General features: G+C 39.5%; 1 protein-coding gene across 1 annotated transcript in view; it reads right to left on the reverse strand.

The window, feature by feature from the left end:
- Window positions 1–27,604, reverse strand: part of GABRB1 (gamma-aminobutyric acid type A receptor subunit beta1) — a 135,002-nt gene that overhangs the window by 20,537 nt on the left and 86,861 nt on the right. Inside the window, exon 5 of the mRNA XM_061992808.1 lies at window positions 15,392–15,474. Coding sequence (XP_061848792.1) covers window positions 15,392–15,474 — 83 coding nt within the window. The remainder of the gene's footprint in view (window positions 1–15,391; window positions 15,475–27,604) is intronic.

Raw genomic sequence — 27,604 nt, forward strand, 5'->3', positions numbered from 1 at the left:
TGTCTTATAAACTAGTTTGAGTGTCTCTGAAAAATGAAGTTTTAAAGTGGTACTTTAGGTACTTTGGTAGTTACAATTGCTGAGGATCTGTTTGTTCAATTGCTTCCACATTTCTTGCTTCTTTGCCTGAATCCTCTTATCATTTGGGGTTGAAACCAGCAAAATTCTGAAGTCATACCATCATGTTCTTGTCTAAAAGCTGGTTAACAGTGATCAGAGCAGAAGATATGCATGAAGGGATTAACCTCAACAGTTTCCTTGCCTTGCATCCAGGTTCACTTGCTGCTGGTACCAGACGGTCTTTGAGAGTCTCCAACTGGGAAAAGAATGGTTGTTTCTTTCCAGTAGCAAGTGTACAGAAGTTCCACTCATCTTCTCTTGAGGTTGTTCTGTGATGCCTTTTTCCTGAACCTGATCTGAGATTTCTCATTCATATTTTCTTCTTTTCCTTATGAATGGATGTTTGTACTGAATACAACCTGTATCCCAATCTGCAGAAGGTTCTGACTTCTGATAAGATTTGCTTGTTTTTTGACTCTCTTCTTTCTTTTTAACTTCTACTCTTCATCCCTGCCAGTTTGATGAGGGAGTGGGGAAAAATTTATTTTCAGGAGCAGCAAAATGCAGACCACAAATTGTTTCTACTGCAGTCCTGGCAGCACATCCTAGGAGTGCCTGACTCAGGATGACAGACCTTGTTGTGTTGAGTGACCTGACCTCTCCTAGAAGCCCAGTGTTGCAGTTGCCCACTGCTTTTGCAGGCTCAAAGAACTTCCACACCTTCACACAAGTCAGACCAAGGTAACTTGCAGTGCTATCAGAAGCATATTTTATGCAGAGTTTCTAAGTCTGCCACAAATAATTTTTTTCACCCCTCAGTTTCCTCCTCTTACTTTCTTCCCCGGAGTTGCTGTACAATAGATGGATATCCCAGTCTGAGCCCTAATCCTGCAAGTTTTTTGTAACTTGAGTTGCTATAGAAAGTTAAAAAGAGAGCATCACTATTTGTAAGCACATTATGTGAACATTAGCAACAGAGGTCCAGCTGCTTAGCATTCAATTAATTTAGTTCAGTCAATATTGCATGGTACATAGTTTTGTCTGCTTGTATTATAAACACATCTTGCCCTTGAGCACTTATTTAATTTGACTAATTAAGATCTACTTCTAAGTGCTCTCACTTTGTTGCCAGGCAGACTCCCCCAATTTTATATACCACTGTTGCAGTCGGTGAAAGACACAATTGAAACCCAGGTCCATCTGGTTTGTGCTCCAGCATGTCAGACCAATAACTGCTCTTGTTTGAGGCAGTAGGGTCTCTGTTGTCAACAGGACTGCAGATGAATCAGGACATGTTGTGTTTCTTATGCCAGCATGGACTATGCAAGTACATCTTATATTTCTATGCAATATTGTGTTCCCCTGTCCAAGATGGGGAAGATTCTTTCAAAATTCTAATTCCTTATTTCAGGTGAATAATTTTTTTCAGAGAGGTAAATATGGAGGCAAGTATGAGGGCAGTGTATTTGAGCTTTTTAGATAAACAATGAGAATGAAGTTTTCATGGTGGCTACATTCATTGTTCTGACTATGTCAGTAGGTGAATTTTCAATTAATGAACAATTGTAGAAAGATTTAAAGCTCTACTGAGCTACATGAAAATTTTTGTTCAGAAAAAATTAAGAATAATTGAGTGAAAAAAGTACTTTTCTAAACAAAATTTCAAATAGAAATACCAACTATTTGGACTTTTGAAAATGTAATACTGACTATTAAAAAAAAAATCACAATGCACATGTATTGTGCATGTGTTACACTTTTTCTGCATCCATATTTTGCAAAAATAGTTACACATTACTGAATTGATACACTTCACTGGGGAAAAAGCCATGCCTGAAAAATACCATGTTGTTTTTCATGAAGTTGTTGTAAGACCATGAAAGAAAATGTAGATTTCACTGTTGTTTTAAAGCTGTGTCACTGATCCACTTTATTTTTGTAACCATAGATAAATACTAATTCTGTACTGCCAAGAAATGAGAGCACAAAAGTTCTACAAAGAACCAAAACCTAGGGAAAAGTACATCCAGATCTGTACTTGCTAATAGATTTGTAGCTGCAACGGGGAAAAAAAAAGGAGCTTCAGACTGAAATCTGGTCTTGATTATATAGAAAGGACTCCTGTTGCTTATGAAGCTGGGGTAGCATGGGTTTCTCCTTAGAAAATTTACCTCTGCTAAGGCACTGAGATAAGCCATCATCATTTTAAACACTCTGATACATACTGCAGTTAACAGTGCAAGCTACCAGCAGTGTTTGGGCTGCCTGTGATGCTGGTACTGGATTTGTGCTAGCAATGGTTAGGAACAAAATAGCAAAGCTATGGCAGAAGATAGCAAAATTCTGTTACTACCAAGAAAATATACACCACTTTTTATCCATGGGCTTTAATACTACACAAAATCAATCTATCTTCATCTTGCAGAGGGATCTGAAGTGCAAGAAGGGGAAGTATAGAAGGACTATAGCATACTTTCTCAACATGTATTATTAATTTCACCTTGGTAAGCCAAAGACAAGGTTATGTAGAGAAATGTTAGGCCTTACTAGTCTGGTATGATATTACAGCCCAGTCTGAAAATCAGAATTAGCAAGTTGCATGTTCCTTTGAGCAATTGAATAGGCTGGCTTCCATAGCAGAGTACAGTCCCGCACCAAGGAGATGAATGACTTCTTGGCCACTGAGGTGTCCGTGATGGTGCTGTGGTTGCCATCTTTCCTGAAATGCTAAAGATTTCTATGTCTAAAAATGTAAGCTACAGTCAAGGAACAGATCTATTAGGTGATTGATGCACAAAGCCTGCTTAGTACTTGCAGTTTTGTGCAGACATGCTGCACACGCTCATTAGTGGACTAATATGAGGTGTTTATGGAGGGACAGGTGCTCCATAGAGAGAAGGTCCAAGGTCTTGCAATCAAAGGATGCCGAATAATCTTCTGTGTGCCTAGTCTTGTGGATACAAATTCATGCCCATACTAAGTGTGTGAAATATTTGAATTGCAAGTTCTGTTGCTTTGACCCTAAACCTGAATTCAGATAAGGCAGCCATGATCTTTCTGGTTTGGATTAGAAATAGTAATATGTTAAATAACCATGTGTTTTCTTAGGAAGAACTGTCTGTAAGTAATTTAGTGTTCACAGGCACTGGCAGAATATAAATGAATGAGAATGGAGATATATTACTGAGGAGATTAGCCATATAACCTGAGTTAAAAGTAAGTCATTGAGGGTATTAGCCAAAATTGCACCTCACCTGCAAGAACAGATATGCTGGATAGCAATCTGGCGACCTTTAGGTGCTGCTTCATTAGCTTCAATCTATACTTAGAGTTACTGTACTATACAGCTTTTCCACTTTGCTTGGCCATCATCACTATGCCTATGCAGCCCTGATCCTGGCATCCAGTGTATTCTGTAAAGTGAATCTTTTTCTAATTCAGTTTCCATCTACATACTGATGAACAGTTGTCCTGTGTACAGACCAGGCTTGCACTCCAATGATAACAAGTATTTGAAAGCCTGAGGGAGACAAATAATGTGCACCTCTCTGCACAGATTGTTCCTTGCATAGCCAGGGAGATCTGGGCTGTCCGTCTGGGAAACTTGGTGCTGCTATTTCTGTGGAAGCTGCCAATGACCAGAAAAGATAAATGCAGTGAAAAATCATATCAGGATGAATGAACTCTTCAAACACAATTGAAATTTGCAGTGTTTTCTTCTTAAAGTTTCCTACACACTGTGGTTTGCTCAGTGACTGATGATTCTTTGTACAGTCTACTCTTCCACTTAATGTTTGTTGCTTTAAGTTTACAAAGAAGATGAATAATTAAATAAAGCTGTTAGAAGTGGTAGCAGAAATGTAACATAGGAAGCATTAAGAGTTTTATCTGCAGGACTCAATTCTGTTCTCAGTTCTGCAAAGTAGATTTCTGAGGGCTGGAGGACTTGTATGTGAGTATACTGCCCACTTAATAAAACTACTTCATGTTAATGTTTTCCTGGGTCAGGTAAGCAGTCTTTCTACAATGGAACTTGAGGCTTCGTGTTTTGTTTATTTGTACTATTGCAGTGCCAAGGAGCTGCAGATATAGATCATGACACAGAGTGGGTAGGCACTGAATAGAGAATTCTCAAGATTTTTATTATCTGTAAACTCAGGTTCATTTGAGGCAAGACTTCATTCTCACAAGTGGAAGCGAATCCATGAGTACCAGAATCTTCCAATTTGTTCTGGGTTTTGTTTATTTTATACATCAATTCACACCTTGGCAGACGAAAAGCAAATATGTAAACTGTACATAAACTATCTGTAACATCCTGCACTATCTCAAAATACAATATGCCAGCTCTTCCAAAAATGTGCTATGACCAGGTGCAGAGATGATTTTTTTTCTGCTGCTCTGACTCATTTACAGTCTCATTTAAAAGCACAGTTGTTTCCAGAGAAATCAGCCGCTCCTCTGTTTTTGACCAGCAAGCCCAGCTTCTCTTTTTGCTGTTTCTCTGGCCTGGGCTCTGTCAGAGGCTGAAGACTGAGACCTGGTAATGCTGTGCTGAGAACTGACTCAGCCCCAGCTTTCCTGTCCTCTGCAGTCACCAGGGGCAGCCTGGGCCCTGTATCAGTACCTCTGCGGCTACCGAGATAGCACCGAGAAGAACAGTTGGTAACAGCAACTCCACGTTTCTCTGTATGCAAGAGAAATGTGCTTAAGGTATACCAGATAGATGACTTGGCTGAATTCTTGTGCTCTTGCACTGAAATCTTTGAGTGTCAAGTGTTTGCTATTAAAATCCATCCATCTGAATTGAGGCAAGCCAACCATCTTTTTGAAAATCAAAAAGGAAAGTCATATAGACTATACTATTGGCATCTGAGCAATTTCTAAATTTGTGTGCAGTGTAAAAACACATTGTGAAAGTAAAATAACTGGTTTATAGTCCTCTGAGGAAACAGATCTTTCCAAAGTGTGGAAACAGAGCAGTCACTGTAGCTTAACACTAGTGTACTGTGAAAAATGAATTATTTTAGCTTAGTGACTGACTTAGAAGATGAGTGGTAAAGAATGACTTAAACTGAGCCAAAAATACATTTTAAATTTTGATGTGAAAAAAAGAGAGAAACATACAGCCCTATTTGGCTAATTTCTCAGTTTCAGTATCAACAAGCTATTTGTGAATCTGCCTCTCAAAGCATGAGAAAACCAACTTGCTCAGCTCCACGGCTCTGTGATAGCACCCTTGATGTTTAAATCTACTGCTGTGGGTGCTCATGCTGTAACTTTAAAATCACTCCAGTTTTGCTGCCAGCATGTTCTCTGCAACTCAGAAGGATGGCATTTCAGCTATGTCAGAAGTTAATGTGGATCTATAGATTGCTGTGTGCGTGCAGTGTCTCCACAGGCAATCCTTCTGAGAGTGAATTTGTAACAATACAAGCTCAGTGTGTAGGGTATAGGGAGTGACCTAGCGTGTTTTATCTGAGTATGTTTAAAAATGATTAATATGTTTCAAATTGCAAAATGTGTTGCCTGGAGAGCAGTCACTTTACTTTCCCAATGGGCAGTGTGTGGAATCATGCCAGCAGCCTATGCGTGCTGATCTCTATTCCTCTTCCTGCTGAGATGTTTCCTGTGGTATTGTCTAGCTTGTTTTATGAATGTGCTGTGATAGTGTGCTTTTCTGGTTTTTTGGTGTTCACTGTTCTTTTGCTAGAGTTTGTGGGAGCTAGTTGCTTGAACATGGCATTTGATCCATGGCAGAGTCCTTGTGAAATAAGACATTTTCAAATGTAGCCTTGGTAAGTTTGCTGATGACACCAAAATGGATGGGAGTGTTGGTCTGCTTGAGGGCAGGAAGGCTCTTCAGAGAGAACTGGGCAGGCTGGATCAATGGGCTGAGGTCAATTGTATGAGGTTCAACAAGGCCAAGTGGCGGCAGGTCCTGCATTTGGGCCATGGGAACCCCGTGCAACGCTACAGGCTTGGGGCAGAGTGGCTGGAAAGCTGTCTGGAGGAAAAGGACCCGGGGATGTTAATCAACAGACAGCTGAACATGAGCCAGCAGTGTGCCCAGGTGGCCAAGAAGGCCAATGGCATCCTGGCTTATATCAGAAATAGTGTGACTGGCAGGACCACGGAAGTGATTGTCCCCCTGTACTTGGTGGTGGTGAGGATGAACCTTGAGTACTGTGTCCAGTTCTGGGCCCCTCACTACAAGAAGGACATTGAGGTGCTGGAGTGTGTCCAGAGATGAGCAACAAACCTGGTGAAGGGTCCAGAGAACAAGTCTGATGAGGAGTGGCTCAGGGAACTAGGAATGTTTAGCCTGCTGAGAGAAGATATGATCACTCTCTACCTGAAAGGGGGTTGATCTCTCCAGTAATGAATGGCAGGATAAGAGGAAACATGCTTAAGTTGCACCAGGGAAGGTTTAGATTGGACATTAGGAAGAACTTTTTCATTGAAAGGGTTATTAAGCATTAGAATGGGCTGCCCGGGGAGCTGGTGGAGTCACCATCCCTAGTGATATTTAAAAGACACATAGATGAAGTGGTGAGGGACATTATTTAGTGGTGGGCTTGGCAGTGTTAGGTTAGTGGTTGGACTCAGTCTTAAAGTTCTTTTCCAACCATAAGGATTCAATGATTCTAGGGTTTTGTGCATGTCATAAGGCAGGTAGTAATGGGAGTACAGAAGAAGGCATAGATGGAGAACTACCTGCACACTTTTGAATTGTGAATTCTGTGAACTGGATGAAATGCCAAGAACCTTGTATCACTTATGACGGGCTGATTAAGTGAAGATGGGCAGATAGGAACTCTTCTGCCTTTTGCATTTAGGTAGTTAATCTCAGAAAGATCCTACTGTTTGAGTGATGTGAGTTTTGGAACAGGTACCTCTCTCTCTCTTCATAGTCCACCAAGTTTGAATGAAATGTAAGGCTGAGTGTGTATTTTAGAGCTTTTAAAGGAATTGACCAGAAGCAAAAGAAAACATTCCCAGTACTACACTGTAATAATGAGACGAGACACAGAGGAGAAAATGAGTCTGATTGGTTTGGGTTTTTTTTCCCCCAGGGTTTACAGAGCCTGTGGGAAGTGACACATGCTGGGACATAAGTTTATGACTGACTTCTCTCAAGGAAGAGCAAGGGGAGTCAGACGGGTAAGTGAGGGAGACAAGCTCTTCATCAATGTGTCAGAACCTAAGCAACTGTGAGGAGTGTGAGCTGCCCTCATTAGAAACACCAGAAAGATAGAATCTCTCAAGACATAGAGTTGAGCATCCTTTGAGCCTTTTTTTAACTGGCAAGGGGCCTTGCAACTGTTTTTTAGAATATGCTGAGCAATAACCCCTTTTGGGAGGGGAGAAATTATGCCTTTTGTGAAAGCAATTTGATATGCTTGATGAGAAGAAACAGGATGAGACCAGATGCCCTTTAAGAGGTTTCAGACACTTTAGGAAAAAGACATGAGTGGATCCAGCTCAAAGCTCCTGCTGCCTCAGGTACCAGCACAGTCAAATTCATTAGTGAATTTTTATTACCAGACTTGAATAAATTACTAGATATCTGGTGCCTGCAGACAGGCAAAGGAAAAGCTGTCTGGGAAAGCTTGGATTTAAGACAGGTTTTTCATCTTCTTACATCCTTGATAGTTCAAATGCAATCATACTCTGGATCAATGCAATCTTGTCTCAAGCAGTGAGCTGTGATAAATCTGTTCAAATCTCATTCTGTCAGAACACTCTGTGCCAACAGAGGTGATAATGAATGTTAAGGTATGAACATGGTTTTTTTTTTTTTTTTTGGCAACAAACTGTGTAGAGGTTCAAGTGGAGTATTTTATTGATTCACTGCAATGTCACTTTTGTGTTTTCATCAAAGCATTACAAATATTTAATATTAGGTCTATTTCTATATGAAGCAGAGACATAAAACAATAAAACTGTGGAGTCGAGACAGAATTGCCATTTTCTGTACTGCGGCCGACTAAATAAATCTTCCTCTTTTCCCCAGCTCGCTCTGTTCAGGTTTCTGTGGGCTTCAGTACACCCACACAAGTGAGGTGGTTTCTAAGAGTGCTGCTGACAAGGCTGACGCATGGTTCAGTGTTGCAGTGTGGATCCCTGAATCATGCTGCAGCATTACAGTTGTCATAGAGACACAGATTTTTGAGACCAAAGAGACAGTTCCAATAATCTGCTCAGACCTGTTGTAAAACACATAGTGGCTTGCCAGTAATAAATAACTTTGCCAAATTGGAGCACAGCTTGGCCCTTCTTCTCCTGTAAGAGTAAAACACGTTTTGTTTAAGTTTGGAGGATGGTGGAAGAGAAGCCCCAAATGGGGATTTAATTTATTATTAGGGTGGTGCTGTTGATATATCATTTCTTTCTGCTGAGGGAAAGCCTGGTTCAAGCTTATTCCCCAAGGTCATGCTCTGATTGTGACACTGGTGACTTTAAGGGCAGAAAGAGTACAAGAGTAATAACAGTATCCCACCTTCTAGGTGGTGCTGTGAGGTCAACACTGCTATTTGTAATAAAGGATGCCAAGAGTGGGGCGAGTGTGTGGAATCAGAAGTCTCTGACAGACAAACGCTGGGTAATGTAGCTGCAGCAGTTTGATGCTGCAGTCCCTGTTTGCCTTCTCCTGTTTGCTCTTCCATCAGCTGAGATGTGTGTCTGCATCTCACTCATGCCAGTCCAAAGCCTGATGCAGCTGCTGCCAGGGACAGTGGGCATGTGCCAAGGCACTGGATTGTGAACTGCCATGGCAGCTGTAGTCCTTGCCAGAGGCTACCTGGTACAGCAGAACTAACAGCTGGGAGATTTAACATCTTAAATTGCCAAGCTGACATCCATCATAGCTCATGTGAGACTGCCAAGCAGTCTGAGTAACCTCCAGCCAAGTATTAAATCTTCTCTGTCCCAGTATATGCTAATCTGTGAGAAATGGATTGTTACAGATCCCAGCTTGGTTGATGAAGCAGTTCCAGTTATAAAATCCCTTTATTTTATACACAGAAGTTTCCAGTGGCCATCATGGTATTAGACATCAAAGCAGGTGTAAAGCCTCTGATATGGTCTTCCCATCTGCCTCTGCAGAATTTGGAATAAGGTGAATTGCTTGAGCAAAACCATGACAATGTGTGTGTGAAGGAACCTGTGCAGCTAAAATGCTCTCCTCCTGCTAAATGTATACATTTCTATGGTGGTCAGCTGCACATACAGCACTTTTGCAGTCCTGTAAGATCACTTGAGGAAATCTGGAAACGTAATTTTTAAATAAAAATTGTCTGCTGGCTCAATATAAGCATGTATTAGCCCTGCACTTGCGCTCTACTGAAGAGGTTTGGTAATAAGGCAGCATTTGATCCTTTGTGCTCTTTCCCCATTCCTGTGTAGCATGGGCGTTTTGCTGCTATTTGCAGTGCCTTTAATTAGTCACTGGTAAGTATTATTAAAGAACAATTCTTAACAGTTTAAATTTTCAGGGATTGTCTTTGGCTCATTTCCACAGCTACCCGGTGAGGTGGAATGACTCACTGCCTTTCTGTTCATAAATAGTGCTAAGTTCATCTTTTCTTTGAGTAGATTAAGAGCAATTCTTCCGTGGGACTGCCTGGTTCCTCTGGAGAGTACTCCTGTGATTGGAGTGTCTCCCTAAAAACACAGGGGAACTTTAGAGAGGGCCAGGTTGTATGTGCTACAGTATCAGTGTGCTCTGGCACCGCTATGGAGCTGGGCAGCTGCTGTAGATGCACTGGGGAGCACCGGGCTTTTGGAAGGGAAAATGTGTCTCCAGATTACTTGGTTTAGAGGTGTGGAAGCACTCTGGGACAGGGAAAGGACTTGCTGAGAAGCCAGCATCCTGCCACTTTTTAGGGCTGAAGGAGACCCTGAAGCTCTCATGTTAAGGGGGCCAGGGAAGGAGAGGGGACAGTGTCTGCAGCAGCTTCCTGACCTCACATCCTTGCATGGTCCAGCCACAGGCTGATTCGGTACATAAATGAGACTGAATTGAGGAAGCAGACAGGGTTTCAAACACAAGGAGGTAGGATGGTACAGCATGTAACACTTGTGAATCTGAATGTAAAGTCTCTTAATGGACACATTTTGTTCTTGTACACGATTGGAAGAACATAAAGCTCATAAAGTTCAAGATTTTTTTGGGGAAGTTTAACAATGGTCTGAAGAACACATGATCCATCTTGGTCATGGTCTAGTGTCTCAACATTGGTTTAACTGTTAGGCTTTGTCTTGCTGTTTCTGCTGCACGGTCATACTGCTTATGATTACACCTGCGGGCATGAACCTCCCTGCAAGCCACGCTTTTACACCTGCAGGAGAGAGGCGATTGGTTTGATAACTACTCCCATTTAAATGCAGGATAAATATTTTACATACCTATACAGACTTTTGACTTGGTTTATTATTCACCCTTTGTCTTTTGCTAAATTCCAATTTCTGTGCATGATCTACAGCCATTGAACACCCCTCATAAACATGTGTCTTCATTTCTGAGTTAATTTACAGTGTTTCTGTTGGCAAGTTGTTATTTAAAGGGTGAGACTGAGGAAAGGGCCATTCATGTGGAACAAGCGTTTGAATCAATTAATAAAAAAGCAGATAGAGAAAATTCTCAGTGTGAGTTGAGCGGAGCCATGGCATTTTCACAAGCTGAGACTCACTCATTTTAATTCTGCACCAGATTATGGGCTGCTGAGAGCTAGTAGATTTAAGTCTAATAGTATTGCATAAATTTAGACATCCATAGAGGTCTTTTTTTGCTGCCTATGTGTCCAGTTCCATTTATTGTTTTCTTTCTATGTGCATGAAGCTTGCAAAACTACTGGCAGCACCAAGAATAAAAATGCTGTTAAGAAACAAAGTTAGGATGAAAACAAGGTCAATGTTACTGTTACTACATTCCTGCTGAAGCCAAGAATACTGTAGATAGCAGAAGAAGAAAGTCAGTGGCAAAGGCAACTTAGAGCACATCTCAAAGTAGCCATTATCACTCAGTGGTAGTTTCCATGAACAGCACTGCTCTAGAAGCTGGTGCCATGTGGGTTAAACCATCTAACTGTACACAGTATAAAAATGAACGAAATTACTTTACAGTGCTTTGAATGCACAGTATCTTTCCAATGGTGAGAAGTGCTGCTTGCTATTACACAGGCACTTCCAGAATTGCTTAGTGACTACAGCACCACCTTCTCTGGCCCTTTTATTTAAGGGACAGTTCTGCCCTGAGGTTTATTTAATTACTGCCTCTTCCAAAATTGAGGTGGATAAGCCTGTCTTTCCAAGGGATAATTTTTGAACCAAAAAAATGATAATTTGGTTTTCATCCTAGCTCTGTAAAAATTTGTATCCTGGCATAAGAGAAAGCTGAATGGTATCTGAATAGCTAAAATGGGATTCAGGAGCTGGAAGGGGAGATTAAGGATAGGAATCTCATAAACTGGTTCTGTCATGGAAGAAAACATCCCATGTCTAATGCATGTGGCATGAACAGAGAGGTCATGGTTATTGCCTCTTTAATCACCCTCTCCACTCTGCCCCTTGTAGATTTCAAGGGGATTAATGGGCACACTAAGTGCAGAATACTCAGGACAAAGAGCTTACTTGTACTCAAATGCCTAAGAAAGAAGTAGGCAGCCTGCTTTTCTGAAAGAACTCTGTTCTTCTTCCAGGTGTGGTCAATAATTTTCAGAAGTTTTAGAGATGCAGAGGCCAAAGCTCTGGTGCATTAGAAGGTAGATTTTAGGTAGAGAGTTGTCAAAGATTCCCATACTCCTGACATATCTACTACCTACAGGCTTTTGGTAGCAGGTATGCATTTTTGTGCTTCTGGGAAATCATTCAGTTAGTAGAACTGGCCCAAATACTCTTGAGAAGTAATGCACTCTTGCCAGTGTTGATCTGTTGTTAAACTGTGAATAAAGATTTTGTTGATTTCTTTGGATCGGCTAAACGAGTATTAACTTATCAACATATAGATCTTTGGAGACATGAATTATTTATAGTAAGTGTTCAAAAGGTCTGAAAAGCAATTTCCTTTTGGGGATATGTGACTGACCACATGGGTGACATGGTATTTTCTTGTCTCTGACTGTGTTAGCATTTTAATTGCCTATTCTATCTGATGCTAATTTTGACTCTTGGTGAGGTCTCAATGGTAGCATTATGTCCATTCTCACTGAGTGTTCATCCTTACAAAGCTTCATTTATGTGAAAGCTTGTGAATAAAGAGATACAAGTCAGACAAGTGTTAGTCTGGTTTCATTATTTGGGCTGCTAGCTGATAAATGCTCATGTGCTTTAGTCCCAATTGGACTGGAAACTTAAAATCATCCATCCCCCAGCAAAAGAAAAAAGTCATGTATGAATTCCACATGTAGGCAACTTCAGTATGAAGTCACCCATTTTGGCTGCTGCTATCCTGTATTACATATAATTTTCCTCTGCTGATCAGGTAGAATAGTTATTGGAGAGATGTGTTATATATTTTATTTTGAAAATTGAGATATGACTCACTCTCCAAATGCATCAATTGCATACCTTAATATGTTTAAGCCAGAAGATGAGCCAAACAGCAGCAAACAACATCAAGAAAACTGTTTAATGCAAAAAATAAGGTAAAAAAAAAAAAGGAACTGCAAAGCCCAAGGATGAGTATGGCAACCAGGCAGCATAATGGGTGACTCTGTGGGTCCTGAGCAGTGGATTATGAGACTCTGACAGAATGTTGCAGTAGTAGAAAGTAACTGTGGAGATCAGCATGGTGATGGGCAGCACTAGAAAGGGAAGTTACAATTCACTGCTGCCACTGCATCTTGGGAATGAGAAGAAAATGCCTGTACATGTGGTCATACACAGGGGTGTGGGTTGGCAGTGCTTCGGTCAACTCCAAGCAATGTAGATATGGACAGGCTAGCTGAAAGCAAATGTGCATACAGGGAAAGTTAGTACATGTTGGTCTAACACAAATGTTCATTATACGGCTATCCACTTGACCTAACTTGCCATGACACTGCATCTGTGAGGGAGTTTAATATGATGCATAACCAGTATGTCCTTCCAGAGACTTCCTTGGACATGTTGAACGGCAGACAGAGTATAAGCTATAGTGATGTCTTGGGAGTGCAGATACTGAGGTGCTTCACGGGGAGCTAGACAACATTGTCTCTCTGCTTTTTTTTCCGAGATGTCTGTCTGCAATGCCAAAACACTGAGATCTTAAAAATAAAATCCACTCTCTTTGAATTTCTAAAGAAATAAATGAGTAGGTTCTGTTCAGGCAACTCTCTCCAATAAAAATAATTTTCATTAAGCCTACTGTGAATGTTTACTTCATTGAAATCTGCTTGTGGAATAAAAGCTTTGTTGTTTTCAACCTGGAAGAAAAATTCTAAAAGTGTGATAAAAAGACATTCTAGGAAAAAGAGCAAAAGCAAATAATTCTTGAGGAAACATTTCAAGTTTCTTAATAAACAATTTAAAGTTGAAATGAAAAGTTGCACCTTGCAGCACTTACAAAGAAACACTTCAGTATGGGAATTAATTTTGAAGGTATGGCCCCATTTTGATGCTTTAAATAAGGCATCTTGCTGATGCTGTCAAGTAGAAATTATAAACAAATATAAGCATCGGGCTGAGAGCCCACCTTGTTTCTCATCTGTGCTCTAGACTGACTGTATGACAATCAACATCTCACAGATAGGTTGAGATGTATTACATTTATGTATACACAACTGATGAAGACCTCTGCAGTTCAGAATAAACTGAAGTCTTTCGCAGTAATATTTTCTGAAGCTCAAAGTCATTTTGTCTTCTTTGGTTTAGACTTATTTATATGATATTAAATGTAATTTAAAGGATATTAAATTACTGTTAAATGGTTGATACATTAATATTCCATTGTTTTGACACTGTGAAAATGCTTTTATTTGTCAAATCTAAGCCACTGAAAGCTAATGAAATCCTTTTGAAAATAGATGCTATGGGGTTTTAGGGAATTTAACCTCTATTCAGTCCTCAGCAAAATCTTATGAGATTCTGCAGACTTAAAACTGTACTTAGGAGACTTCTGAGAACTTTTGGTTCCTTGAATGAGATGTGCTACAAACAATGAAAACGTCAGTTTTGTTGATGGCACAGGTATTAGGAAATTATTTTAGATATTCCTGGATCAGCTTGGTTCTCTCTTATGTAACTTTCAAATTATTCAGCTGAGGCTCAAATGCTAAAATTGTTCTTTTTCTCCAGTAAACTGAGACAAAATACTGTATTTGGGGAAATCTGTTAATTCTTTCTAGAACCTCATACTTTAGAGAGAAACGTTTTCACAAAAAATGAGATCACTTGACAATGCAACAATTGTAATGTGAGAAATGGAAATTCTTAGAAAACCGATGGATTATTTTGCCTTGAGCTCTGTATATCACAGAATGGTAGGGGTTGGAAAGGACCTCTAGAGAACATCTGGTACAACCTCCCTGCCAAAGCAAATCCACCTAGATTAGGTCACACAGGAACGTGTCCAGGCGGGTTTTGAAAAACCTCCAGAGAAGGAGACTCCACAACTTCCCTGGGCAGCCTGTGCCAGTGCTCCAAGTATCTTAAGTGTAGTAGTTTAAGTTTAGCTACAGTGGTTAAGTGTAAGTGCTTAAGTGCACTGTAAGTACTTTATCATGAGTGCTAGTCTTAACCACTTTGTTTAGACACACTGTTCTGTGGTCAGTGGCTGCAGCTGGTTTGACCAATGATGGAAGAAAAATTCTTTTCCAAGGTCTTGATACGCATTCTCATCAACTAGCATCATAAATTAATAACAAAAATTTGCAAGTGCACACCTTGATCCTGTGCTTGTGGAAGACAATGTCAAAACTCTAATTAACCTGGGTGCTGAAGGATCAAGTTGTTGCCTTTTATAACCACCAAGTGTTTTGATAAGAGCAATTGATCAATTCCACTGCCACCCTATAAGGCAGATGTTAGTTTTGGTGTTAGAGGTGAATGCACTGATGTGAAGTAATTAATTAAGGTTTTTGCAGTGATTAGGCACTGAAGATGGACAGAGCTTGGTTACTGTCCTCTCTAATCACCAACAAATACTCTTCTCACAAGAAGATCGAATCAACCAATACTGTGAGTTAAAGATGTTTTAGCTTATGTGTTATAGAAATACATTGTGTGTGTTCAGTGTGCAAGCTCACTGGACACACAGTATTTGAACAACTTGCTCCTATGTTACCTAACCCATGAATGTCTTTCAGTCCACAGCTGTCATTTGGCCAACCCTTTCCCTCCAGTAACTTACAACTTTCAATTTCTAGCGTGCAGTTTTGTTCATCCAGAGGATATCTACGTAGATCCATCATGCAAGCAGCCGTTGTTGTGATCCTGTAAGAGGAGAGTGAAAAAAAAGAGATTCAAACCTGCATTTTATATGTTTGAGAAGGCAAAATTTTCTATAGTGGCTTTTCTCTTTGTTTAAATACAGAGTGATTAAGCACATGAATTCCTGGCATACAGGCTTTACATGGCTTGTAAAGCATGATTAAATAATTTATAGAGCATAATATGCTGGTTATAGTATAAAGCATCAGAGCATATGCTGAATATTCTAAAGTAGGATTTTGACTGAAGACTTTATGTGCCAAAGTGTTTTGGAGAGCATTAAGTGAGATTTCTACTTGGACATCTTATTGGTTCTTAATTCAGACATCTTCACATTGTTTTGAAAATTGTTTAATTTACTGCTGATAGCTTTGGTTTTTAATTTTCATTTGTCACCTACAGCTGTTTTAATTTTGTCTGATAAGTATGTGCATTTTCATCAATTGTGGAAACACTGGTAATATCTGTTTCATTATTTTTATGGTTTCATAATGAGTTTATCATTAACTACGACAATTGAACATCACCTCTTAAAAATGACATGATGCTATCAAATACTCGTGAAATGTAATATTGTATGGTGGTTACTCAATGAGCAATCTGAATAGCTACAATGTAGACTGGATCTTCTATATCCTTGCTCCTCCTAGAGTGCATGTGAGTTGATATTTGATCCTGGAAGGTATTCTTCACAGCCGAAGACTTTTTGCAAGGCAGTTCCTCTCCTTTTGTTAGACAGCAAATCACAAAATATCTAAGTAAATGCTTGTTGATAAGCCTGTGCCAGTTGGGAGGAAGGTTAAGTGATTGTGTGAGGATGGGGGCCAAATTATATATTTTTAAAAAGTGTCCATTCATGCTTTCAAACTCACAAAAGTGACTTATGACCTGCATTTGCCTTTTGTTTTCTTTGGTGATGGATGGGTTCTTAAATGCTTATAAAACTACTGAAATCTTGACTAGGCAGACTTAGCCTGTGATTTTATTGGTCTCTCTCTCTCTCCAACAAGTCCTTCCTGAGAAAGGCAGATAACCTCTTTTCTTGATTTGGATTTGGTCCTGTTGTTCCAGTTCCATGTTAATTAATGGCACTGGAACATATCTGGAGATTTTACTTTTGATGTGCTGAAAGTCAAGCACATTTACATCCTGTATTTGGGTTATAATCCTTGCTGTCAAACAACTGATGGAATTAAAAGAAGAAAAAATGACATATGCTTCATTATTGTGACCTGCTTCAAATTATTCTAAGCCTACAAAATCCATCTGTCTACCTGTGTATAAGGATCATCTAGCAAGTGCTGTTGTTATGAGAACCAGTCTATGAAACTGCTCTAGAATACTGTGTGAAATACCATGGTAATGGTATATTTAAGCTTTTCCTCACTCTGATTTTTGTCACATCGAATTGAAGTAGATGTATCTTAACAGGTTTTACATTTGTCATAGGTAGTACATCGTTTTGTTTAGTTCTGTACCAGATATACCTTACTGAGAGGCACTGGGAAGACTTGCAGTAATCATTTGTCAGATGCCTATTTAATAATGCTTAAGATTGTATGTAACTGTGACTAATGTTAGTATATTTTTAAATGATTTTTAATGACAGTTTCTTAGGGTAATATTTTGTTCTCAAGTAATAAATTAGCCCTATATGGTAATTTAGTTCACCTACATCAACTAGATTTGTGTATAGATGCAGAAGTTGACTTACTGTTTCCACAGTTACAGTGGCCAGCTCTTTTCTATCGGCCAGTATATCTGTACTTCAGATTTCTGCATTTTGCATATTAAATGGCAAAATATTTTGCAAATTAAATAGCAAATTAACTGTGCAGTGGTAAATAATGCAATTGTTGTATGCTTGAGGTTTAAATATACTACGTCTTTTTCCCCGCGACAGTGTAATTCTGACAAGTGTATTGCCTTCTCACTATTTGCATAGTTTTTGGCACACTGGTTGTTTTGTTGTGTCTGATCATTACTATAATCCAAGAATAAAAATGAATGGACGTGTTACTAAAACACTGCACTGCTAATTGCAGGTGGAGTCTGGGAGTAAATGCTTGGATTATGCAAAAGAAAGGTAATAAACCCTTAGTATTGGTTTCTGGCAGCAGTTGGTGATCCAAATCTGACCAGCCTCTCTGTTGGTAATTTCTCATCCTTCCTCCTCATTAATTCACTCCTTGTCTCTATGCTACAACAAAAGGTAAACCAGAAGTAATATGTTCTCTGCTTCCCTCAGCTCTGTTTTGCATTCCTTTACAGGGCTTGTAAGACAGTGTCTGCAATTTGAGGCAAGTCTCCATACTTTGAGGTAAGTCAAAGGTGATAATGGGGAGCAGCTCTCCCCCTTGTGACTCCTTTAACCCCTTAGCAGCAGTGGTGAATGCTACTGCATCTCTCCGGTGTGACAGCAAACACTTGCTTCCAGGGAAGAGGAGAATAACGTTTTTTTTGTTGAAGTTTGCAGAGATGAGAGCCACAAAGCATGAGATGAGATGAAGCAAGCAGATAGTGAAAAGTGACTGACAAGAAGCTTGAAGCTTGTGGCTTACAGCAGCAGGAGAAAGGATGCTACTTCACTTATAGACCTGCAGCTTTGGAAGTGGTGCAGCGCCTTGGACAAGGAGGGGGAGACAAGCAGTATCTCCCCAAGAGTTTGTCAGAGCCAGCTGAGCTTGATCTGCATACCTGTGTGATGGGAAAAGGCAGGTGGTAGTAACTGGAGGCTCCTCTTGGAAGCAAAGAAAGGCACCAACCTGCCAACACAATGTGATGCCTCCTAAAGCTGAAGATGCTTAAACTTTGTGGGGAATCTTAGGCTTCCTTGAAAACAGCTACTTGTAATTGCAGGGCTTGTAATTGCAGCAATATATATTACTTATAGTTCATAAGTCTGCCTGTCAAGCATTTCTTTCTCCCTCATGATAGATCTCAGCTATGTACAATTTTTAATGGCATTATGCTCTGTATAATCACAAAACTTCTTTAAGGAGATAAATTAAACCCAGATGCAATCATAGTAATTGCTGTCTCAATTAAAAAAAAAAACCCAAGCATTTTATTGTAAATAAAGTAAAATCCCAAACCTCTTTCTATCTGCACTAACTCAGTGGAGGGAGAAACTGACGACTTGCATATGCACCAGAAGGTTGAAAATGAAGATATTCAAATAGAGAATACAAGGGTAGGAAGGGGAATGTAATAGTCTGAAGACAGGGCAAAGCCATGATAAATCTGTGCTCAAGAGGATTAGTCCTGAAAATCCCTGGGCGCAAGCAGTTTCTGGCAAGGTTAGAATATCATGAAGCTCTGTAAAAGTTTAAGTGGAGGACTAATCCTACACTTCAAGCGGAGCTATTTATATCTCAGAGTAGGATATGTTTCTTCCTAGCTTTCGATTCTTAAAATAGGTTTTAAGTTCTTGTGGTGAGGCTAATTTATTTTGTTTGTACAGCATCTTTTGCCCCATTAAAAACAGCTTTAGATTCTTACACGCTTTAGATTCTTTTGAGTACAAATGGTAAAAATGGAATTATGCAAAGAAGACAAGCAGTTAGGTAGAGATACATCATTATGCTACTTAATTTCCTTCATTTCAGTATTCAGATATTGTGGGATGGAGCAAAGTCTGAATTGCTAACAGGCAAGATAAGTAACATTTGCAAAAAAACTAAAATGGATATTTTTGTTTGTTTTAAAATTATGGCTTGGGTTTCAAGTTATCTGGCCACTGCTTATCTTTTATTTTGATGTATGTTTCTGAATACCATATTTTTACTTTATAATATTTTTTTAAAAGAGAGCATGAAAGAAAACATTGCTGTCCATTACTTGCAAAACTGTCTTCTTCAGTTAATACTATCATAGCTTTCACTACAGGGCAACAGGCCTTGTAGGAGTAAATGGTAAGGCTTGGTATTTTGGGTTAAGTCATCACTGAGCAGTTAAATTATGTTCGGAATGAGTATGAGAAGTGGAGCTGTGGTTCAGTACGTAGAGCATTTCATCACAATGCTGTCAAAAAGCTGTTCCTCAACTCTCAAAGAAGAAATAGAAGTAACATTTTAGACAGCAATGACAACTAAATGTGGGAGATGATCAGAGCTAAGCAATGCAAATCCTGTTGTGAAACATTTCCTCTGTTTGGAGGGCAGGTATCAAATTTTAATATGTTACTTCTTTTTTCTCAGTCAACAAAGCATAAATTATAAATGCATATGAGGATATGAACTGGAGTGGACTCTTTTTCTTCTCCTCCTTAAAAGCAAGATAAGATCTTCAAATCAAATACAGAATAATCATGCTTCTCTTAACCACTGTGGAACTTAGTCTCTAATATATAATGGAAGGTAAAACATTGTTTGTATTAAATCAGTGTTCATTTAAATTCAGTGATATCAGAGAACTTAATCCCATAGACATGAGAACCCATTCCCATGTCCGTGGCCTAATTTTTCTGGAACTTTGAAGGATCTTGATGTTTAAGATTCAGTGAGGTGTCTTGTAGGGACAGTTCTTGAAAGAATAGAGAAAAGCAGAAAAAGTGTGCATTTAATCTGCATTTTTTTTTCTCTATCTGTGCTGTGTACAAAGTTTGCAGTTGTCATGACTGCTGACACTGTAAAGTTCCAAGCAAAGCCTGAGTTCTTGACTCTGGGAGAAAATGTCAGCTCTGAACCTGCAAACATGCCCAGCTTGTAGTGCTTGGAAGAGCCTACATACAGGACATACATCTGAGCATCAACATTGTTTAGGTTGGTATCATGTATTTCATGTAAGATAGCGTCTACTTGGGAAATCTGTGTATTGCTTGTCTGGTCAAATTCTACTAAAAAAGAAGTTACAAGGGTTAATAAAATTGGTAAGGGTCAGTAGGTGTGTAAATAGTAATAACTTCACAGATCTCATGAGCAGTTGAGAGAAAAGTGGAATTTTGGGCCCTGAGACAGCGAAAGATTTATGTAGTTTAAAATACGAGTACATAAGCATATGAACAGGTTTTTTTTTAGACTGGAAGAGGATTATAATTTGGCTAATTTTTATCTTTTTTTTTGCTTTTGTTTTTCCACAAAATCAGTAGGAAATGGATATTTGACTCTAGGGAGATAAGCTGTCAACTGCTAGGTCACTGCTGTAGACTACATACTTTGAGATAACAAAGGTTTATAAGGAAAGCTTTTGTATGGATTTAGGTTAGCAAGTACAACACATGTTTCCTTTTAATCTTGCTCAGAGAAACAGCAGAGTTGCATAAACAGGAAAAAACCCACATCTTGAGGAAAATTCATACTATAGAAATACACAGCTCAGAGTTCAAGCTGTAAGTAGCTGAGAACAGGAGCTAGCATGAGAAAGGCCCAACAAGCTTTGTTATATTGGTAAAGTAACCTGTTCTAGTGAAGTCACACAAAGATGAGACCAGGAAAAATGTGTCTTACTCTGGGCTTGCTACTGTATTTTACTGATACACTAGACTGGTAAGTGCTTTATTTTACTTTCCTTCATCTGTTATCTGTTGAGAATTGTTTTTTAAAATGGGTTCAAATCCACAAAGAAGTGACAATGGTTTTTAAATGTGGAAATCCTTTGGTATGCCTTTCTGAAAAAGGTGTATATTTCTATATGCATGTATGCATACGTATACGTGTGTGTGTAAATAAAGAAGCTATTTATATTTTGGATTAAGCAGTGGGATGTGGATTTAACACACTGCTGATGAATAAACATTAGGTCAATTCTTCTTCCCAAGAATTTATTAGAACTTTGTTGTAAATATTTTGCTCAGAACTGCCCTGCCAGCCAGTGGTGCTACAGTGATCAGACAGCATAACCTACAGTGCATCCACCTTCTGACCATGCAGGAGCTGACCTGTTTTCAGTGCAGTAAGCAAATGTGTCTCCAGAAGCCACATTTTCCATTGTTTGTGGACAGTGGTGGCATGTAAAGGTGTCTCAGGAGTAGTCTGTATGTCCTGGCTATGGCTCCTGCTGCCCTGCAATGCTCTCTCCTCCTCTTCTGCCAACGTGTTCCCTTCCTCCCAGTCTGCCCCTTTAGTTGGCCACATTGAACCTTGAATGATGCAAGCAGCTCAGCAGTAAGGCTGGTAACCTGAGGCATCAAGTTGATGAGCAACTGGGGCAATAACATCTTGAGCTAGTATAGCTGCAGCCAGAAGAGGACACGTGGTTAAATTCTGCAACGCTTTTGAAGGGCTGAAACGTTGTCTTTAAGATGAAAAGAGATGCAGTGTTCAGGAAAAAAAAAAAACAAAACCAAAAACACTGCTGAAAAAATCAGAAGAAGCATTACCTATAATAGTGATGTGGGCTAGTGCTGTAGAATAGCAATGGACTGGGATTCATGCTGAGACCTGGAGGAGTCATTCTGAGTTTGCTGTCTGTCCCTGTGTACCTCATCACATTCCTGAGCATGAATTCACATTGTCAAACGTAGAGGAGGAGTATTTGATTTTCTCTGAGGTGTAAATACAAATGTCTGTTTCCAGGCAAAAGACAAGCATGAAAAGTTAATCTACAGGGTGTCAAATCGATCAACTGCATTGGCTTGAAATAAGAATGGTAGAGAAAAAAAAAAAGCCTTAATAAAAACATTACTGTCCCTACTGCTCTTTGCATTGACGTATGTTCTTCTCCTCCCAAAGCTACTGAGCTTTCTGCTTAGGCTGCTGTGCTGTCCTGTAGGTTCTTTGAGACATTCTTTATCCCGTGCCTCTTTCACCTCAGTCATATCAATTCAACATCTGCCCAGACAAATAAGATAGAGTTTGCCCGAGTTGATTATTGTTCTTGTTGGGTTGGTTTAATATGGGTCAGTTCATTGGTTGGACTCACTGCTGGGTCTCAAAGGTGTTTAAGTGGCACCATCTCAGAGGAGAGTATTGATGATGAAGAACTGATGAAGGTGGTGCTCACACAGAATGAATTTTGTCAAGTTATTCCAGTGTCAGTGTTATGCACAAAGGCTGGCCCATGGCTGGTAAGCTGCTTGAGCTTTGTCTCAGACAGAAGTCCTGGAAGAGTGAAAATGCAATTCTTAAATGTTTCGTGTCCATCTCAGCAGTAGAGCCTGATCCTGTGGGATACATTCAGTATGTCTTAGGCAGGTGAAAAGCACCTGTAATGCACAGCCTGACATCTGAGTGGTTTGTAAATGTGTCTTTTCACATCCAAGCAGTCACCAGGTTTGATGCAGAAGATGTTGGTTTTCAGTTAAGCACGTCCCTAGTCTTGGTGTTGTGGTTGTTTCAGTTTGTTCTAATTAATATTTATCAACATAACCCAAGCAATAGTTTCTTACATATTTTTTGTGCCTGCAAAGCTATGCAGCAAATGCTGTCTTTTTCACTTAATAAAGAGGAGTTCTTTCTGAGAATACCTGGTAGCTTGATGGTGAGGGGGAAGGTAAAGCAAGAAATCATCTTAAGCTCTTCCCAAGACATCCACCCTTAGTCGTGGCTGAGGACAAGATAATGAGCTAGATGGACCTTTGGTCTGGCTTTTTGTTATAATTTTTAATGTTCCTACCTTTATCAAAGTTAACAACATTGGTGAAGGCCTACTCCTTTGTAGTCCATCTTCAAATTCTTCCTGAATCTAACTTGCCCAGCATGTTTATATGAATAGCCTACATGTGCCATAAATGAGTTTGGGGTAGTGCTTCTCAGGGAAGGAAGATCTAGCTTGTTCCACAGGATGTAATACTCCAGAAGATGGGTTCGAGTCTTCTACAGGAACTACAATAGTACAAAGTAAGATAGATTAAAAAAGAGGAATATACATCCATGATATTTCAGTCTTGTATGCTAAAGAAATGTTTTCTATTCTCAAATATTTGATCTACACTCTTGTAGAAGTCATAGCATTGCTTGGTCTTTAGAGCTCTATTTGTATGAGTGGTCCTGATAAGTTACTCAGGTGAATATTTTTTTTTCAATAGAGAGTGTGGGACCCACAGACTAAGGCAAGTAGAAGTGTTTGCAGTGCACTGTAACATCTTTAGAGTGCATAGCAATATATATTTTTAAAAGCCTGAATCCCAAGATCATATAGATAAAGAGATTAAGAATTGGATATTGTCACAAAATACCTGACAAAAATTCACAACTCTTTCATTCTTGTTTTAGATATACACGATGGCAAGCCATGTAAAATTAAAAAAGAGAGCTCTTGGACTTGAGCACTGTGGATTAATTTATGCCTTTGTAAGCAAGCCTACAGTGGGGTCGGAATGAGTCACTGCCATTTAGTGCCAAGTTGCAGCAGGTGTAAATAACTAATGCATGCTACAAAGCAGAGGAGCTGGAGGGCAACATCTTTGGCAATTACAGCTGTTCAGGGTGAGCAAACTAATACAGACTACAGTATGAGAACCAGCTTTGTGCAACCATCTATTCAAGTGTAAATATTCTTTTGCTAAACTGAACTGTGAATTTGGAACCTGTTATTCATCTGCTGTTTATTCTTTTTCATTTCCTCCTTTACAGGTTGTATTTACTTGCTCCATTTATTTATTTGTTGATTTATCTATCAATTCTATTTTATTTATTTATTTAATTTTAAACAATTAAGGGCTGTTTGCTAGAAAAGGTCACTGCTGGTCTTCCTTTAAGGATCCCAGCTTCAAAAAATTCTTGAAGTACTTTGAGGCTTATAGGTTTACCAATGAGGGCTTGCAGCTGTAGTGCCTCACAATCATGGTGCTGGGATCTATAGGACAGTACCGTGTACTGTCTAAGAACTTTTCAATAAGGAGATGGCCTGGCTACTTCACCACCAATGCTTGAGCACTGGGCTTCTGCATGCTGGCCTCTTCACTGTATTGGCAGAGGTATCTGCGAGACAGTGGTGTTACCCTAAACACTGAGATAATCAGAGCTAAATATCTCGTTTTTTCCACAAGGAAATGTTATTTCTAGTTCAAAAGAAGTCTCCTGCTCTTAGTATGCCTCTGTGAGCAGTTGTGCTGCAGATCCAAAGGGGTGGTGTGCTGCAGAGAGCGGGGGCCAGCAAGTGGCTGCCTCCTGGAGAGCAGGATCTCCTTTAGCTGGCCCTACTCCTGACTCCTTCAGGTCATGAACCTGCTGTCTCAACTACCCTTTCTCTTTAAAAAAAATCTCTTATAAAGATCTGTAAATCCAGAGTGAGAGCTGCATGTTAGTAACAACTGTCTGGGTGGACCACACTCTGGCATGTCAGGTTTCAGGATGAGAACCTGATGGGAAGGATTCGTTATGCTCCTTCACTGTCTGCATGACATTCTCTTCAGGTTTGTTTCATGATCCCCACTGGTATCTAGAACCACGCTGTCATGGTCAGCAGATTCTAATACTGATTTGGGCTATCAGCTAGTTGATTTGAAGGTAAGTTTTGGAGTCACTAAAAGAAAGCCAAGTATATTATGAACACTATCTCAAAGGATGTTCACCCCTGAGCTCATCCTCACAATGAACCAGACCAACAAAGTGTTTGACACTGTAAAGCATAACTGAACATCCACATCAGGAGGTAGGTGTAAAGCCCTTTGAAGGTGTTTGATTCCTCAGAAGTCAGGATTTCTTACACTATACTAGGTACGTATTCTGGCCAACTCTTTATATTTGATTGGCACAGAACATTGTCTTCTACAGTCAGTGCCGAGCAGAAGTGTCTCAAAGGTTAGATAATCTTCTACTTGGTTGCTGTAGGCATTGCAATATTTTGGGGAAGGGAATATCACATTTTAATTGTCTTTAGAGATTTACTTTGGCACTCAAAGTGATTGTCACTGACAATTATTTTGCTTAAAGAAACAAACTCTTGCTGAATAGTCTGATTTTTAGCTGCTGGAACTGTGCAGAGAACAGTTATGTAGTGCTATTGCAAAGCAGGGGTGAGCTGAGGAGATTACCCAAAATGGGGACAAATAGGCCTGCTGGCTTCTGCCATCTCTAGGAGCAGAGCCAGAAACTCGAGGGAAGTGGTGGGAGTAGGAGACAGTGGGGAAGCTATGATGCAGAGGAGTGGGAGAGGAGAGCTAGAGGGAGAAAAGGTCTGGAAGAAAATATTTGTCTTTGACTGAATTAGAAACTTTTAAAATTGAAACCTTAAGCCAGATACATACTTTTTATAGATAATGTAAGATCTTTTTCTATTCAATACAGTGCATCAGAAATAATTCAGGGTAGAGTGAAGATGAAAGAGTTTCTTGTAAAGATCTAGAAATATATATTAAAACAAATCACTAAAATGTTACAATGTAACTTTAAAAATGTTAGGAAAAGCTCTCTTTCTTTGATACTTGTAAGTCAAATTTCAGTGCAATGAGAATTTTTACTGCATAGCTATAAAACCACAAAAATAAATTTTGTAATAGAAATCCCAAGGGAACTATAACTATACCAGAGCAAATAAGACACGTCAATAAAACTGCCTGAGAATTGGAGCTGAAATTTACTGCAAAAGGTAATTTAGTTTGACAGTGCAAGTATGTTGCAAGCCAAAAAGAAAAAGACAGTGAGCCAGAAGAGAAGTGCTTAGCATAAAGGAAGGTCCAAGAGGGACGTAGAGTCAGATAACTGTTTTTCAGTCTGGTTTTGTTTTTAAAAGTGGTGCAAAATCTCTAACTTTTTCAGTATCTCTATATTAACATTCTAAAAGTGAGTAAATGTAAGAAAAGTGATGTTACTACTGAAATTCCTAGATGTGGATAATATCCACAGATTGATTCTGCTCAGGAGGAAACAGAGCTCTGTTAGATGGCAGCAGTGATGTTAGTGTCATTTGGTATATTCATCTTTTGGGTTGTTTGTCTTGATATTGTTTATTCCAACATAAAATTGAACCAGACACCGGGATATGTATTGTGTTTGCATGAAACAAAGACATGCACATGTTCAGATGTTTCCTTTTCTTCCACATCTTCCACACCCAGCTTGGTTTGTAATTGGAAGGGTCCAGGATGTGCTTGGTCTAAATGAGTGGTTAAAAACAGATTGTTTCTGGGATCACACATACTTCATGTTAGCCCACCACTATCTAACTTCCTTGTAAACCAAGGAAGATCTTGGATCTTGGAAGCAGGGCTGAGGCTGGAAGATAGCACTGTCATTTCTGTAGGGACTGTGCAACTTTTCAGGAACTGTGACTTCTCATGTAGCTTCTGTACATCAACATTCCCCATATCAGGGCATCTCAAACAGAAACCTGCAGTCAGAGGAGGACACATGCAGAAGCAAGGACTGCTTTTATAGTTCTTGCCTTCCTCTGATGTCTGGCCTGTCGGATTTTTCAAGATGGGAGAGTCTGTTTCTTTTGCAGTGGTTGTAGCTTTACCTATGCACTTGAAAAGTGGGCTAAAAGGGTGGCTTCAGTACTGAACAAACTTATCTGAGAGACATAGATATCTAGTAGTTTTAAACGAAGAGAAATTCGGTTTTACAAGCTTTCACGGGTGACACGGAAATTCTTTCATAGGTGAGAAGCTTAATTCTTTCTTGATTTTGCGAAACGAGTGTGAGAAACAGCATGACTTTGAATGTGGCATGTCCTCTGACTCTCTGTTACGCAGCTACTATTACTAAAAACACAGGTTGTCAGCCCTTACTCTTGGTTCACAACAGCTAGGAGCTACCTCCCTCTTTATGTTGGTTGTGTCTGGCTTGATGTGCAGCTTCTTCTGTAACCATGAACTGAGTGGGGAGCTGCCTTGGAAAAAAAATGGTAGAAAATACAAGAAAGAACTAAACTTTTGTTATTTTTTTGTATGGAAATGGGTTCCTGACCAGGCCAAGCACCTGTTTAAGGTCTGAAATACTACACTTTTTGGATAATGGTAGATAAACCCTGCTTTTTTAGCGATAAGGAAGAGGAAATTAGGAACTAATAAACTGTAGAGAAATTTGACTTGATATTTTTAGGACTTTATGATTCTATATTGTCAGAAATTACAGTCCCTGATCCTAGGAGAGTGCAACAGAGAGGGAAGGCAGCATTTTCTATAGAGGTCCCCCAGGGAAAAGAAGAAAAGATAAGAGGCGGGAGGAACCCTGATGCAGGGGAAAAGAGGCTGCCACTTGAATCTCTGGTTAGTTTTATGACCACATTTCTTCATAATGAGCTCACCTAC

Source organism: Colius striatus, chromosome 3 (assembly GCF_028858725.1).
Source record: "Colius striatus isolate bColStr4 chromosome 3, bColStr4.1.hap1, whole genome shotgun sequence".
NCBI classification, from domain to species: domain Eukaryota; kingdom Metazoa; phylum Chordata; class Aves; order Coliiformes; family Coliidae; genus Colius; species Colius striatus.